At 39.8% G+C, this 15423-nt stretch overlaps 1 protein-coding gene across 8 annotated transcripts in view; it reads right to left on the reverse strand.

Annotated features, from left to right (window-relative positions):
* CDC42BPB (CDC42 binding protein kinase beta) overlaps positions 1 to 15423 on the reverse strand; it is a 94158-nt gene that overhangs the window by 55704 nt on the left and 23031 nt on the right. For all 8 annotated transcript variants that reach the window (XM_035327885.1, XM_035327884.1, XM_035327888.1 and 5 more), the window contains exon 2: positions 10909 to 11000. In XM_035327885.1, coding sequence (XP_035183776.1) covers positions 10909 to 11000 — 92 coding nt within the window. The remainder of the gene's footprint in view (positions 1 to 10908; positions 11001 to 15423) is intronic.

Consider the following 15423-nt stretch of genomic DNA (forward strand, 5'->3'; position numbering starts at 1 on the left):
CTTCCATTAATACTACGGACTTGATGCACAACACACCCTGTGTGGTCAACGGTTGGTGAGCAAGTACATTGGGGATGATACAGGAGGGGTATGAAGCTTTTCCTAGGAAGATGTATCGTAAAGCTGTATTGTTTACCACGAACAAGGACTGCTCCTAACACCGTGCCTTCAGCCAGCCAGGGAACATTTAAAAGGGCAGCCTTCGAAAACAAGAAAGGTTGCTGTCAATGGAAATACACTGCATTCTACTCATTTGTGTTCACATTCCTGTTTTCAGAAGCTTGAAAGATACTTATAAATTAACATGCTTTTGTGTACTATATGCAGATATTTAAAAAGAAGCAAAAAAACAGCATTCATTTAATCATTATTTTGCTTGAAGCACTTTGCTATGCATCCTGTGCATCAGTCACTTGCTTAGACCAGCCTTCCACAAACAGTTGTTCACATGGCTGTACAGTGGAAGAAAAACTGAGGAATACAAAAACTTCAAGGCTTAGGAATGCAGAGACTGTATTTAGAGCAAGAACAAAACTAGTTCTTCTTGTAGTAAAGCTATTATTTCAATAAAATTCTTACATTTGGCAAAGGAAATCAAGAATGACAACTAGGACAGCAACGTTTCCACAAGGCTGTACAGGGACTGCTTGAGTATTTCTGCTGCTACTTGTTTTGTCTATTTCAGAAGCATAAAACCAATCAGCTTTCATTGCTTCCGTCAGAGCTACAAGTAGCAGTTGGAGAAGTAGCAGGAATCGTGTCGTGCTCTCCTCTTCTGTTACTTTATAACGGTTATCTGTAAGGGATTTGGGAGATGCAGAAACTCCACCAAGATGCTGACTATAAAACAAGGTTGGAATAGTGCATCGAGCAGATCAACACAAGACCTGAGGAGGGAAGAGTTCCTCCCTGCGGCTTACCCTAAAATAACTCCAGATGAAGGACAGGGGGAGACTGCCCTTCCAGTAACAGGGATGAGATACCCCAGCTAGACACCTGGCTCTGCAGGTGGATACCGAAGCCTCCCACCCCTCGGTGCGTGAGGCTCCTCTTGCCAGCTCGCACTAACAGATGAGCTCCATCTAGTACACAGCTGCACTGTCACGCAATGGAAAACTGTTATGGAAGAACCAGCAGCTATCTATGACAGGAAAGACATGGGAATTTAGCCCTAAATACAGCGCTAAGAGGAATCCTTTTGTATGGCACATAGAATATCCCCAGACATGCAGCACCTCAGCTTCTCCCGGTCTACAGACACCTCCCCAGACACCGCTCCTGCAGCAGGGCATGGGCGAGTACAAATAAGAGGCTTGCCTGAACATGAGGTTCCTTGGGCACATATAAGACGGTTCAACGCTGACCTGCAATGCTGGTAATGGCCTAAGATGTTTAGCTTTATTCCCAGCCTTGTCACAGCCTTCTACTTCAAACCTACTGTAGCAGTGTCTCCAACTACAATGAATTGAATCATTTGTCTGACACAGCCAAAGATACAGTGTAAGTTAAACTATACATTAAAAGCTCTGGGATACTGCAAGATGCTGACATAGCCTCTATAGGCGTTAAATTCTGTTTCATACAGAACAGGATAGTTTGGGAAATACCCCAGTCTCCGTTTGGGAAATACCCCCGTCTCCAGCGAAGGAGAAGAGCGGAGCAGAATGTGATGAGCTGCTGCAAAGAACAAAAGCTCTGGGGCAGAAGTGATTTACAAGTTGAGCTTCGCAAGCCCTGAAGAAGCAATATTCAAGTTTCATTAAACCACAATGCTCGAATCACTCAGCCATCTCCGCACAAAGCAGAAGACAGATATGCATCTATTACGTTTTATCTAAGGCCATCGCTGTCTGCAAGCACTGCGGGGCAGCGGAAGCTTAGAGACTGATCTGTGCTGAACTGGCTAGGTGCGATGTGAGCCTGGCATCGAGGAGGGCACTGCGAAACTGCCAACATTAAAACAAAATAGAAAATGAGAACAAGCCTGGAAAAAAAAGGGGGAGGCGTCAAATCTGTAGGATCTAATCAGCAATTCCCCAGTTGCCATCTTTATCAGTGCTATCAACTGAAAGGACTGCTTAAAAAAGCCTGACTGAAATTTCAGGAGGAGGAGAATTGTTTTCTGTGGAAGAAAAAGTGGTATTAATAAAAGGAGCATTGACTCTCACATCTTCACTGGAAGTGGTTATCAGATGATGGCATCAGTAAACACCCTGATGCTGCAGTTGTAAGGGAGCAGTGGGACAAGAAGCTTCTTGTGCCAGCAGAAAAAAATCGTTTAACCATGCAGCAAAATGGGTAAATCCCCAAGAAAATAAAAAGTAGCAGGTGTTTTTACAAGGAAAGGAACCTGAAAGGTACTGAAGATACCTCAGAGAAGCAACAGATTTTTGGCCTGACTAGACCTGACTCTCCAGTTCATTTGAATCATTAGGATTTATCTACCTTTTAAGATAAAAAACACTACCACAAGAACACCAAAGCCTCACCGCTGTCCAAGAATAATATTGCCCCCACACACAAACAACTTACAGCCTTTGGTCCACAAAGTTAACTTGAGGAAAAGCCTTTACTTTGTTCATCAGGTAGCAATATTTCTAACATTGTGTTCATATTTCTAAGACTGTGTATCCATGATACAATACTTCGGTTGCTACAGTGATGCTGCAGCATATTTGTTTTTTCTTGCTTTTCTAGTAACTCTTCTTTCTCTGGCGTTTCTAAAATGCAGTTAAAATAACCACAATGACTACTCTGTACAAGCAAACAAAAATCCCTTACACTGCAATTGTGCTAACCATGCAAGATGTCAAATCTGAAATATGACTGCTTCTATAGTACACACCAATTCACTACATCCTAAGCAAAATCTTCAGAGGTATGTTCAGAGGTATTCCGAAGGACACAGATTTGTACAAATGCCTCCTTTAACAACAAAAGCATTGCTGCTACCTTAGGCATAGGTTTAGAGCATTACTGGCTGAATAAGTGCTTACTTCGTGCACACACTGTAAAGGACTTGGATTTAATTTTGTTTCTTGCCCTTTATTTTCACGGCTAGTACAACCTTTTTTCTTTTAAGTATTCTTAAGACATTTATAAGAAAAAAAAAAAGCATGAGAATTGGAGCTGAAATGTAAGTGAGAGCCCAGCATGGTAATTACATGCCACAACAGCCCATCAGATTTGTATTAATTTCTGCCATCCCTTTTCTTCCAGGACTTTTTGCCTCAAAACTCTGCTTCCCTTGTACTGCAATAAAATAAAAACAGAACCAATATAGCTGAAATAACCTTTTTTAGACTTTGGCAAGAGCTAGAATTTTGCTTCTCAAATTGTTTCATAAAAGCCTTTTGCTGCATTCTGATCTTCCAAAGCCATTTGATATTGACATTTAGGGCTGCAATGTACAAAGCTATCCAAAGCTTTTCTTTTGCCCTATAGGGTGGGAATTGGAGCCATATCAGCCTCAACAAACATGAGACTTCCTAGTCCTGTACTCTGACCTCTGAGTGACATGACCAACATTAGCAAGCAGCATCAAGTAAACAGCAAGCATGATGTAAGAAACTGCAAAAATCATTTAAATGCAAGGCTGAATTTCCAGAAAGCAATTAAGATAGTTAACAAAAAGACTTTCGACTGGAACCTATGGATTTTTTGATGCTCAACTTCTTGGGAACCATGTTGGCATTAATTTCAAGACAAATATGAAAAGCTACCTAACACTATTTATGATCATGGCATGTTAAACTTAATCCTAAAATTTCAGCCCTTGAGGACAAGGTGAAATTCAAATACAAAAAGCTCTCACCTGAAAAAGAGATGGACACAGACATACGGCTAACTGTCCTTCTGCAAGCTCATAATGATAGGTATAGGGACGGGTAAATGTTACTGCCTTGTAGAAATACAAAGTCATTGGAAACTCCACACACAGCCATAACAGAGACAGAGAAACTTTACATGGCACAGGTAGGAAGGAGGGGTATTTAGAGCTGCTCATATTAACAAGGGAATAGAAAAAGCTTTGCTTGTTTAAAAAAATAAAATAAAATAAGGGAGGCAAGAAGTGGCTACGGTTGCTACCTACCAATAAAATTGGAAGGAAGGACACCACTAATAAGGATGATGAAAGATCTGCTTAAGCTAATGGACAATAAAATTACATGGATAAAATGATGTAAAATTGCACGAATTAACCTTTGGCAGGAACTTGAAATGGCTTTAGACGTCTGAGTGGGGATTTTAGACAAGCCTTTCAACCAGAAAAGACAAAATGTCATTTCAGATGTAAACAATTTACCTGTACTGTCTTATTACCAGACTCGTAATTGAATATTATAGACATTTCCCTCAGTTAAAGCTTGTAGATGACACTTCCACACTCCTATTTCTGCCTCACACAATTGATACCTTGGATGATACCTACTGAAAACACACTGCAGGAACTGCTTTATCTTCCCACTGCTCTTGGACAGGAGAAGTCTTTGATACGTAGCTCATTAGTTAACAGTTGTAGTACTGCATCATGGAGAAAAACTGGTCTGGACCGCTTTATCAGGCTTTTTATGTCTATTCTACATTTAAAATGAGCAGCAGTATCTTTGCAGGGTTTGTATTCCACAGTTCACATTTCCCAAACTAAGTAATGTTTTTATCACCAAGAATAGATCTTCACGCTGTACAGAGAAGAAATAAGTGCCAGCAAGAAAGATTCTGCAAAAGGTGGCTCTGAGCAACACCCAGGCTCTCTCTCTCCTCAGCAGCCAGCACACAGACAAGCACAGCAGCACGAGGCAGGTCTGTCCAGCCAGCTCCCTACAGCCAGCTTTCTGTCACAGCAGGTGGGTGCTGCCACCACACAGCCACCCAGCTGGAAAGGCTCTCAAATAGCAAATGCCTCTTTCAGAAGCATTTTCAAAACCAAGCAGCCTCTCTCTCTGTCCATTTCCACTTCAGAAAATAGCTTGTGAAGAGCGTGGCATGGAACAGGCAAAGCTCATTAAACATTTCTTCTACATTATGTGTTAAATGCTTGGAGTCTGAGCAGCTAGGTGAGAAGTGTCATATGTTGTGTCCTATGCTTAGGAGTTAATCTACAATTAGGAAGGCACAGTCCTTGTGGGTTCCCAATGCCAGTTACCAAAGCACCTGAAGAGGTGAGACAGCCTCAGTTGCAGTCTGTAGGCTCACATTCCACGTTAACTTCTAGATGTAGACAAAAACATTACACGTAGTACCCTAAACTACGACATGGGACATGGACGAGGCCCTAACAGCACCACATCTCACTGCCAAGGGTAATTGTCAACAGGAAGATTAGTTCTTCCTTGTTCACTTCTGAGCCTAACTGCACTCTTAGCCAGTGGATTTCCCATTAGGAATCGTATAATTCATCAGAAACCTGTGGTACGTGGGATTGGTCCTATCCTCTTCTCTCAGCAATGAGTTATTTTCTTTTGGCAACACTTACAGGTCTTGCTTCCAGCTAAGACTCTGACTACGCACAGTGAGTAGAGGTAACAAGTACCATTACTGAACACATTATGGATTGAGTCTGCACTCGGCAACATTTATAAGAAAGGTATTTCTAACCTATAAGTAGCTAAATCCTACTGAAGCAGGGCACTTTAAGAATATTAGTTATTTTTGTGCTAAGCGAGACCAAAGGGTTCCACCCTTCCGCTGCAGTGCTGCTCACTGAAAAAGTCCTTACTAATAAACAAGGGAAGGAAAGCGATTGTTTCAGTCCCGTGCTGCCAAATTTCCAAGAGGTGTCAGCCACATTATACAAGCCAAGCACACAGAAAGCAGATCTAAGGCTGCCCTGAGTTTCTCAGGTAGGCACAATGCCACAAAGCCCAGTATCTCAGGACATGATTTCCTTCCAACTAATGGCCTGCAGTGTTTCTAGACAGAAGGAATAGCCCGCCACATGCAAATCTCAAGCCACAGATCTAATTCATTTTTAAAAGTCTAAAAACTGGAGGAGTTTTCCATTTTGTTCTTATATTATTTAGATATTCTCCTAGGAAAGGTGTGTTTTTGGTGGATAACAAAAACCTCACCCTATAGAGCATACTCATTCTTGTTCATCAGGACAGGACACCACATTCACTTTATTAATAGAACCCAGAATTAAGATTACAAAAATTCATTTTAGTTCTGATTTTAATTCAGAGTGGTTTTTATTATTAGTACTATTTTATTCCTTATGGAGGTTGCCCCTCTGCACTTAAGCCATCTGCCTACATGATCCCCCCCAAAAAACAAAGGGAAAGCAATGTGTGGGCACTTGTGACAATGTTCCAGCCACCTGGGTGTACACCCAGGTGTGTACGCTGTAGGAGATGGATAAGAACCATTAGTAGTTTATTCTTCTCATAACTAACGTTTCAAATTAAAATACTATTCGTAAGAATAGCATGCATTCAAAGATCATTTGAAACTTTTCTTTATAACCATGAAACTTCTGAAAAAAACGTAATGATGCTCTCAAGCCAGTGACTTCAGGACTCACAGCCTTAAATATTCCTGTAAAGGATATTCAAACATTCAGTTTACCATGCATGCAAAGTAGCTGGCTAAGTTTATGAGAAAAGGAGAACTGCATGTTTTGGCAGGTGGCTACAGAAGAAATCTCTAGGTCCTGAGCTAGGCTATTTTTGTCTTAGCATAATAATGAGAACTTTAAGAAATATTTTTTCTCTTGCTTTCTCAATTCTCCTTTGCTCTAAGAACTTTCACTCAGGTGGTTTTGTATTACCAGTTGTTTTCTTCTTCTCATATTGCTGGAAAAAGTGTAAAGAATCAGGCTGAGTTCTGCTGGTTTGAAAAGGAAAAGGAAAGAAAAAGGCACTCACAGTTATGCACCGGGGATTATATCAACCTGCCTTAAATTAGATGCCGGTGCATCTAATGCATAAGGACACACTCACATGCCATCTCAATCCACTCTCTGGTCAAGGATACTGTATGTGTCTTATGTGTTGTGTGGCAAAATCAATCACCTATCCTGTCTAATACTATGTCTTCATTTTGTTTAAGCCATCTTTCTTCAAAGCTACTGATTTATGCAAAAGTTCTTTGCTAAGACTAAAGCCCCTGGGGTTCTCAAAGAAGTCTAAAGTAGTTAAACTGTGGATATAGCTGCTATACACATTCAGGAGAATGGAATGTAGTTTTCAATCTTTTTGAAGTCTGGCTTGTTTAGCTGTTCAGCTTTTTAATTTAAACTACTTATTTCTACAAGGAATATGCTTAGTTTAATTCTGATTAAATTCTTTATGCACTTCAACAAATATGTTGTAAGTATAGTTTTTGTTGTTGGTTTTGTTTTAATCAAGAATGAAAGAGTAACCTTATAAGTAACACTGAAGTCCCATCAACTGATTTATAACAGTTCTTATACGTGTATGAACATACCATAGCAAAATTATTTACAGCACCCCCATTCAGTTTTTGAAGTGTTGCTTTACACAAGTCAGATGCCACAAGACCCTCTAAAGAATCTAGATTTTGTTTTCTTATTTATGGAATTTCAACCTTCACATATTTACTATTTTATAATGCCTATATTTAACAGTTACAGCACCGTAGTATACACAAGGGTCAAAGGATTCATTCATAAGCAAAAAGCATGAAATATTCTCTGGCAAGTGGGATTAAAGTACAGTGAACTTAAAATCAATTTAAACTGATCAAAAAGTTTCGAGCTGGTACAAACATAAGCCTGTTAAGTAAAGATGAAAAAGACAATGCAATATCGACAGATAACCAACTCTTCTGACTTCATAACTACTCATAGCTGTGACAGAAGGATGAAATTAAGATGTTTTATCATTTCCCTTCTGTGAAATTTCATTTCCACTGGGGTGGAGGGTGTAGAATTTACCAGTTGCTTTGATCACTTCATGCTTTTCCAAATGAAAGAATATGAAAGAGGTTGTTGATTCAGGCATCCCAAACAGCATTAACACAAGTTTTTCAGAATTTCCAAATGTATATATACCCTAAAACTCTTGATCCAAAGCTAAGAAAGGTCACCCTAAACCCCGTAACAAGTATAAACAGAAATCTCTGAAAAGTTCATATACACGCTTCATCTGCTGCTGTACTGAGATTTCCAATTGGGCAAATCCCTAAGTGAAGAAGAGTATCTTTATGACGAGAACAGATTTAAGGAGTACAGAAAACTGTCCTCCCTTAATGTTGTAACAAGGCTTTAGAACTTTAGACCATCACATGAGACAGTGATTTCTGCATGCAAAAGCTATAAGCCACTGCAAACACCCCAAAAAAGGAAGATAAGTGAAGAAATAATTTTAAAAGAAACCGTTGTGAGATGCTGAAGGAAACCAGGTAAGTTATCAACATTTGTATGAGCATTTAGTCTAAAAATTAAGTCCAAGGCTGTCTTCAGAAACAGTTTGAGACATAGTCCATCTCCTACTAGAGATCAAAACTCCCCTCAAACTTTAATAAGCATCAGGAAATGTGTCCCATTTCTGTGTCCGAGTTACAGGGCAATATAAAAAGAGCTTACTGTTACATATTAATTGATTTTAGGATTAAGAGGAATATTCTGGCAAAGGCATTCCTAATACTGGCTCCATATGCAAGCCACTATAAAGGGCTCCCTTGTCCTGAAATCATTTTGATAGCTATAGCATTTACAAGTCTAGTTCTGAAAAGATCCAGAAACCACTTCTAATCCCACCAAAAGACACAACTGCCAAAACACTAATCTAAAATTCTTTAGATATCAGTGGTCACAGCCACTTATAGCTAGCAATTTGGCACAGCAGGACCAGAACAAGACATCAAAGTAGCCTGTGCTGATCCTTACAATCTATGCTGTATGCGGTTCAGGAATTTTGCTTCAGAGGGTATCTAGTCTGGTCTCCTGGACTAAACATGCTTTGAAGCCGCTGGAAGAGTTGAAAACAATGATTGATTCTTATATACTCATTGGGGCCAGAAGCACATTTGGCGCACACCTGGAACACGGGTTCTCATTTAGCTTCCTCCAAAAGAAATCCAACTTACACATAGTAAAACCATTCTGCAGTAACTGGGGGCACTGTCTTCAAGTGTGCTATGCTACTGCTTTGATTCAAAGCACTAATGGAGATGTAGACAGTTACCTATTACTGCCTTGATTTTCTACGCCATTTATATAGCCATAAAACGTTTTGCTCAGACCTCTTTTCTAGACTTAATTTGTAGCTTTCAGCCCTGCCTTGGACGTATCAAATTGTGTTTCCCATTTCTGTTTTTTCCTGTGAGCTCTTTGCAGAACTATTCTTCCCTAAAAGCCATGTTCAAATAACCTATTCCAGATAAAACCTAACACTTAAATGAAACAACCGATTCTCACGCAGTATTTCTACTACCCTAAGATAACACTTCCTTTTTTTTGGTAATGAATGTTGCAACTCATGGAGTTCAACATCCACTAGAAAGTGAACTGTTGTTTTACAGGTCAAGACCTTAGTATCTATCTAGACATTTTACTTAAAACTCTAGAGCTCTTTGAGTAGCTATGTCCACAGTGACTACACACGAACTACTTCATCACATTGTTAGAGGTTAGTACAGATTAGGAGATGTTCCTGAAGCATTAATTTCTGCCTGCCTTAGGTGTCCACTTTCTTCAAAAGCAGTCCCTGAAGTAGCTTAAAATTATGTGGATCTGTTCTATCTATTCATCTCACAATGCACAGAAACCTCGCTGCTTTCTGAACCCGGGTTGAGTAGGGGCTTGGCATTTTTCTAGGTCAGTTTCTGGTCTGCCTACCATACCACTGTCCCCCAATCAAACTACAATGCCCCTGTCCCACAGTTAAAACCTTTGCAAAAGTTTGACATGCCATGGGCACACCATGTTTGGAAGGAAAGCCCTGTACAGCACATCCTCGTGTTCCTGACACCAGATGAAGATAAGGAAGCCTAGCCTTAGCCACTGGCAGCAAAGTTGTAATCAACTGCTAATGGGCCCAAGTGAGCCTTTAATGGCTGTCACTGCATTTAACTTTAGTGTGGTATTACTTAAAAGAAGCTTCCTGAAAGAAATCTAAATTCCTTGCTTCCAGAAATCCTCTACTTAATCATCTCTTTTGCTGACAGCTACAGCTTTACCTAATGTGTACTTAAATGCTGAGAGGTTGCCTTTGAGGTTCTCCAGGAGTGTCCTACGCCTCCTAGAGGGGGCAAGGGGGCACGCTTGTGAATGCTTTTGCTAGTGGCAAGCCCTCTCAAACTTGTGCGACCGATGAGACTTTCATTAGGCATATTAAGAAGCAAAGCTTCAGTCCAGGGTCCTGGGCCTGGCGAGTCCTCAAAACACAAGGCGTTCCTATCATCCCAGCATGATTCAACTTGCTGTCCAAAAAACAGATCCAGCAGCCTTTGATCTTCAAAGATGACAGGGAACAGCCTCTGAGGCAGCCAAATGCGTCGTTCTGCATTACCAGATTGCTACAGAGACAGGCAGATGGGTGGAGCAGCCTCCGCGTTCCTACCATAGAAGCAGCCCAGCTCTGTGTTAAATTATAGCAGTACAGAATAGTACATATGGCAAGTGGGAGAAGAGATCCCAAATTCAGCTGTGCAGCTGCTAGGTGGGACCACCCTGCTCATACACATATTGAGGAGGCACTTGTTTTGCTGCTCTGAAGTCAAAATTAGCTAGTCACATAGATGGCAGAACTGGACACTAGCAACCCTGCTTCAAAGGGACCCCCCTTTAGTAGTACCTTACTGGCATCCCACATTTGCAAGTATTTTAATATACCTGTGTAAATCTTCTGTCTTGAGGACAAATAAAAATTCAACTACACCAAGAAATCAGATGCACAAGCGATGAAAGTTACATTACTACAACTGAGAGCAAAATTATCTTACCTCACCAAATGCACCTCTTCCAATCACTTTTATAATTTCAAAGTCATCACGGTGAAGTTGCATCTCCTTTACCAACTTCGTAAATGGTCTTGCTGTTTAGGGGAAAGAAAAGAAGGAAAACTCTATTAACAGAAATCCTACAAATCAAAATAATCCGTAAAACGGAAGCCTGAGGTACTTGCAGCATATCTTGTGTATTTTTTCAACTACTGATAGAATGTACAAATAGAATTTAACACTTAGAATTTTTTTAAAAAGTTTAATCCTATGAATACTGAAGCTTTTGGCTGTATTTTTATGACCATATAGATTACTAGGTTCCACCTTCTCTTATCAGTTAACTTATCTACTGTATTCATCCACCACCAAGAACTGTGCTGTGAGCCACAACCCAAGTACTCGAGCAATTACATGACCACACAGACTTTGTTTCTAGAGCTGTACTCAAGGAAGGCTGTGCATGAGATAGACAGAAATAAGCTGAAGTTCCCTTATTTTGTCAGCAGAAAGCTACAGATTCCATCACTAAATCACCCTAACATATGGATGGCCAGTATCAACTTCAGTCTGGGATTCTGCCTTGTTTCCATCAAGTAAAGAGCAGTCTTTCAGAAAGAGGTTTTGATCTGCCACCCTGCCCTTCTTTAGGTTTTCACGAGTTAGCAAAGGACCATAAAAATGGGAAAAGAGCTCATTCATTATGGGCAAACCTTGAAGAAAAAAAATGTGTTATCCTTCAGCCACTGGAGTAACTCTCCTCTTAAGCAGCGTTCAGCTTTCGTTGTTGTATTTCTTCAGTTACTACCAACTGAAGTCTTAACAGGTCACTTCCAGTAGACAGGTGTCTGCTCAATAGCAATGAATCCATGTCCTACAAGAGCTGTTACTTTGAACTATTTTTTCCTCTTAAAAACAGACAAAGAAAAATCACATTTGCCAGATCTCAGCTAGAACAAGTCTTGAAGGGCTGCAGCCTGAAAGGTGTCCAGCAATTAAGTGATCTACACTTACTTTGCTATAGTGCTCCTGCTGGACCCCACACATTTCTCAAAGCATCTAGCCAATAAATTCTACTATACCTGCAGATCCCGTCAATCTTCTCCTCTCTAGCCCCAACTCATAAAATTGTAATTATTTCTAGCGTATTATGCCAAGAGCATTACTGTTTAGATACAACGCTTGCTACAATAATCATTAATAACCAGAATAAATAGTGAATTGTTACACCAAATCAATAAGAAAAAACAGTGGTGCAAGCTAAATTGCACAAAAGCAAGTATGGTGTCTACAAAGGGAATGCTTACACACCTAATTAAGCACCAAAAAAAACTGCTCTTTTCCACCTCATCACAAACATTCCCAGACTAAGAAGACTGAAGTTTTAAAAAACATGTATTTTCCACTTGCAACGGAATAGAACATCACAGAACCACGACTTGTAATTCCACCCAGACTCCCACATTACCTCCCCATGCATTATGATTATAAACCAATGAGTTAAAAAAACAAACAACTCCTATAAAAGCGGGCACTGGACTGACAGTGTATTTCAGACACAAACAGCAAACAAACCAAACACAGGAGATTCATAAGTCTGGACTCAATTATGGATTCTATAGGAAGTCAGAGCAAGAAAGCCTGAAAACTTTTCAGCAAAAACTTGCAGCAGCTAATTCAACAAAGAAATAACTTGACTAAGGAACAGCCACGTTTCTTCTCTGTTCTTGAGAGAATTGTTAATGAAAAGGTTTCATCCACAAGCAATTCCTCTCTCACTAGATAGCTTCATGTTTCTCCAAAGCATGAAATTTAATGGGGAATCTACTCTATTTTTCCACTTCCTTAGGTCAGAGATGCCCACCAGCCTCTCCCACAGGGGACAACTGAAAGTATCACATCCCAAACCCAATAAATTGGTCTGATCTGCCATCTCTACGGTGAAGAACCACTACTGACAACCATGTTATACATTAATTATTTGCAAGGTGGTTCTGCCTCCTTTCCCCCCATGAAATCAGGAGGGACTGAAGAAATGCAGTTACAGATCCAAAATACGCATGAACATTTCATAGGCAAGTTAGGGTTACTGCAGGGTTACCTGCTACTGCAGAAAGCAGGTCATCAGACTAACTGAGCAGAACATCACCTTCTGGTTTTTATTACAATTCAAGGGAAGTAGGAATGAAATTAAGTAGTTTTATTTGTGGAAGATACTAAGCCAATACTTTTTTTTTTTAAATATCCAGTTTTAGGAAAAAAATGTAGTGACTAAACAGAAAACCAACATAATTGGTTCAAGTACTTATTAAAAAAACCTTGCCACTGCGAATCAATTGCAAGTAATTTTCAAAGCAGAATGACAAACCTACACAAGTTCCAGCTTGCTGTCTTATACATTAAAAAAAAATCTTATTTCTTTATTTCTTACATTTTCATTACTTCATCAACTGGTGATGCTGTTATTTTCTACAGTTTCCCCTGCTTTGAAATATTCCAAATTACACCGTGCTAAAAATTGGGATTCAGCTTAGAAATGCATTAAATTGTACTAAAGCAAGGGAATTCAATTACTTTTCTATTTTAAAATAAATATTAATTACGTATCAAGCATAAACTTAAATTCAAGCAAAAAGAAGAAATAGTGTCTGCAAAGAAAAAGCACTACTCCTGTCTTTGTAGGCACTGGATCCTTCAAGACAGCAGTACAAGCAGACCTCACTCCCTGCACCTCCATCTCAACTCAAAGACCACAATCCTAGGCCAGTCCAACTCTGTCATCTCCATTTGTCAGTGAAGTACTACAAAACAAAATTAATTTAACATATGCAAACTAAAATAAAACAAAGTTACTATTTCTACAGTCTATTTGTGCACTCCATCAATGTCAGCTTTTACTATTTAGCAAATGTTGGTGCTAAGAAACACAGCCACTTCAGTGGCAACTCTCTTGGAAAGTTTAGCACCAAACATGAACAACTGAATGTACAGAAAGATAATAAACAGGATAGTACTTCTCCCAAAAAGGACAAATTCAGGGCTTTGTCAAGGTATCTAAGGTTTCTGAAAAGTAAAAATAAGAAAACATTTGAAAACAGAACCTAATTTCCACAGAATCTCATCATCACAGAGACCAAAATGGAGTTTAGGCAGCAAAGCATGGCCGAGAGGAGGCAATAAACCAGTAATTGTCAAACTGATACTTACTTCATTGACATCTGGAAGAAGATCCTTGTTTGTACCAGCATGTAGCCTGCTGCTTTCAAGTACTGGATTGCACAATTTTTACCTCTTAGTAAGTGAAATCACAAAATACTTCCAAATCTGCTTTCCTGCTTCCCCTCAGGACTCCTGTTGTTCCTCACCCATCCAATACCCAGATTAGCAGCACGCACACAAGTGGCAAAACTGAGGGTGCAGAAACGTGCTCCAGAAAGTGTGTAAGAGCCCCATGGGCTGTCTTTGCCAAAATGATGCCAAGTGATACACCCACTGCTATATAACTGGTAAAGGGCTCAAGCTTTTCTTTTTACATATCACTATTTTATAAATACTGAACTCAAAGCAGAATTCTCTCCATACAGCGGAAGGAATAATTATATTTTACTGATTCATTTTGATCCCAATATTAACAGCAGGACTTAAGATTTGGAATTGATGTAAAACTTAATGAAAGTAGTTCATCTGGGCAAACAGAAGCATTAACTGTACTGGGGGTTTTACTGGCAGCCACTACTAAATTTTGTTATATATACACTGTTGTCAGGGTAACACTAGCTCTGAGTAATTGCATGACTTTGTTTATTCACGACTGAGACTCTAATCAACATTTGGGACAAGCGTTCTGCGTGCAAGGTATCTTTATGCAGCACCGTCTTTGCTCTCGAGCTGATTTTGCATCATTGTACTTGCAGTTGCTTGGAAGAAGGGTGTTCTCCATAAGGCCACACAGAGAAAATACTATTTTTTAAGGAGCCAAGAAACGTCTGCTTTCAATAATAGAATACCAAACATTAACAGTCTGTTTTGATCAATATTCACAAATGGAAGAGAAACGCCAACATTTATTTCTTCATTGAAAACCAAGGTATGTTCGAAAGGCATAAATTCTCCACCCACAAACAAATTATATTCCAATCATTCTCCTCTTTGCCTGATAGATGGAACTAGGATGTTTTGTTTGCACAGAAAGAAAACACCCATTTGAATAATTTGAAAATGTAATTTGAAGCCCAGTCATAGGTAAATAGGTTTGTGATTTAGGTCTCTTATGTACATCTACACCGCAGTCACTTTGTATTATGCCACCTGATAGAAAACGTTTCCAGGTGGAAAGGTTTCTGAAGGGCCAGAAGCTGCAGGAAAGGACAGGAGAGATGATCCGATGTGACAGCTGAGGTGCCCTCTGCTCTGCTACCACCTCCAAAGTCAGAAGCACACGCAAGATTTTATTTCCAAATGCAGGTTTGGGGAAGGACGGTAGTACTGACAACATCCCGCTCAAAAATAATAGGGCAT

This window comes from Oxyura jamaicensis, chromosome 5, assembly GCF_011077185.1.
Source record: "Oxyura jamaicensis isolate SHBP4307 breed ruddy duck chromosome 5, BPBGC_Ojam_1.0, whole genome shotgun sequence".
Classification (NCBI taxonomy): domain Eukaryota; kingdom Metazoa; phylum Chordata; class Aves; order Anseriformes; family Anatidae; genus Oxyura; species Oxyura jamaicensis.